This window comes from Dictyostelium purpureum (assembly GCF_000190715.1).
Source record: "Dictyostelium purpureum unplaced genomic scaffold DICPUscaffold_480, whole genome shotgun sequence".
Taxonomy (NCBI): domain Eukaryota; phylum Evosea; class Eumycetozoa; order Dictyosteliales; family Dictyosteliaceae; genus Dictyostelium; species Dictyostelium purpureum.
In genome coordinates this window covers 1-1,839 of record NW_003519814.1, presented here as the reverse complement: position 1 = coordinate 1,839, position 1,839 = coordinate 1, and the positions used below count along the sequence as shown (strand labels likewise).

General features: G+C 21.5%; 1 protein-coding gene across 1 annotated transcript; it reads right to left on the bottom strand.

Moving 5' to 3' along the window:
• Positions 1–1,467, bottom strand: DICPUDRAFT_84424 (uncharacterized protein; the record flags this gene model as incomplete). Its single annotated transcript, XM_003293859.1, has 1 exon — positions 1–1,467. One exon carries the CDS (start codon positions 1,465–1,467, stop codon positions 1–3), a length of 1,467 nt encoding a protein of 488 aa, XP_003293907.1.
• Between the last annotated feature and the right edge of the window lie 372 nt (positions 1,468–1,839).

Here is a 1,839-nt window from a genome sequence, read left to right as displayed (position 1 = left end):
TTATTGTTTTTTTTTAAAGTTTATATATTGAGAAATACTAAATTTAATATTTCTAGGACGATTGGTATTATTATTTGTAGATTTTAAATTTGGTGAAGTTACAGGTGAAATAGTTGGAGAGGTAAAAGTAGATGAAGATGAAGCATCATCAACTTGTTTAACATTAGTTTTTACCATATTTTCAAGTTGTTGAATCCATTCTTTTTGTTCAATAATTGATGGAGCAGTTAAACGATATTTCTTTTTTTCTGTTACAATTAAAAAACAATTTGCTTTTTTCTTTTCTTCTAAAATTTCTAAAATTTCTGTATAAGGTATTTTAACTAAAAATTTAATATTATTATTATTATTATTATTTGTTGCTGTTGTAGTTGTAGTAGTAGTAGTAGTTGTTGATGTTGTTGTTGAATTTTCATTATTATTATTTTCTAAATTTTTATTTGTTTTAATTTTTGATTTTGAAATTGATCTACTAATTTCATTATTTAATGAAGTTGAATGAGTTATATTTGTTTTTTTTGAATATCCAACTACTGCTGTATCAGTCAACATTACCCATAATGGTTTTTTTCTACCAAGTATTTTTGATTTTCTAAATAATGAACCTTCATAAAATCTTGATAGTGTTGATAATGAAGTATTTGTTGTTGAAGTTACCATATTGGAAGATTGTTCATCTGATTGTGGTACATTTAATATTGGTATATCATTATTTTGAAATTTATCATTATTATTATTTGAAGTTATTGATATTGAATTTGAATTATCAAAATTTGAAGAGTTACCAATTGGTGAAGAAACATTATTATTATTATTATTATTAATATTATTATTCTTTTTTAATAATTCTTTTTGATTTAATTTAATATCTTGATTTATTTCAATTATTGATTTTGAATTTAAAAATGGTTCACAAATAATTTTAAAATAATAAATTTCAAATTCTATTAACAAATCTATATTTTCTTCATGATTATTTTGATTTTCTTCATTTTCTTCATTTTCTTGATCTTTTTTATTTAAAATTTTAAATAAATTAATTAATAAATTATTTTCAATAAATGGTAATAATCTTAAAGTTGTTAATAAAAAATTGATTTTTAACCAATTATTAATCTTTAAAATATTTTCATTATTGATTGATATTGAGAGATTTGATTTTCTATCACCATTTATAAATGTTAAAACTAATTCTGGATTTTGATTTATATTTATAATTGTTGCTGATGATGGTAATATAATTAATGATAATAATATATCGAATGATAATGATACATAATCATTTGATGATCTAAGGTATTTTCTTAATCTACTTGAGTTTTGTTTTTCTTTTTCTGAATTTTCAATGGCTGATTCTAATAATGGTGAAAATGAATTTATTTTTTCATTAATTTGTTCAAATTTTTCTTGTTGTTGTTGTAATTGTTGTTGTTGTTGTAATTGTAATTGTTGTTGTTGTTGTTCCATATCATCTATTTGTTGAGGTGATAATGTAAATTCATCTACTAAATGTATTTAAAAATGATAAAATAAATTTCACTACCATTTGGTGAAAAATATGTAATAATTGGATCTTCTAATATTGATTAAATTTTGGTGGATGTTTTATAAATTGATTTAAAACCTTTAAAATCGATACTACTATATGATCATCTTCTGAAGATCTTGGGCTTTTCTTGGTGTTTCTTTATATTGATGAAGGATTTGGTATCCTAGTTTAGTTTTATCTGACCAACCATTCTTAAATTTCGGGAAGATATTTTTTAAGGATCCTTTATATTCGTTGCGAGATTTAATTCCTTGGAAATCGTGAAATGAAAAGGAATCTTTTGGGCTAAA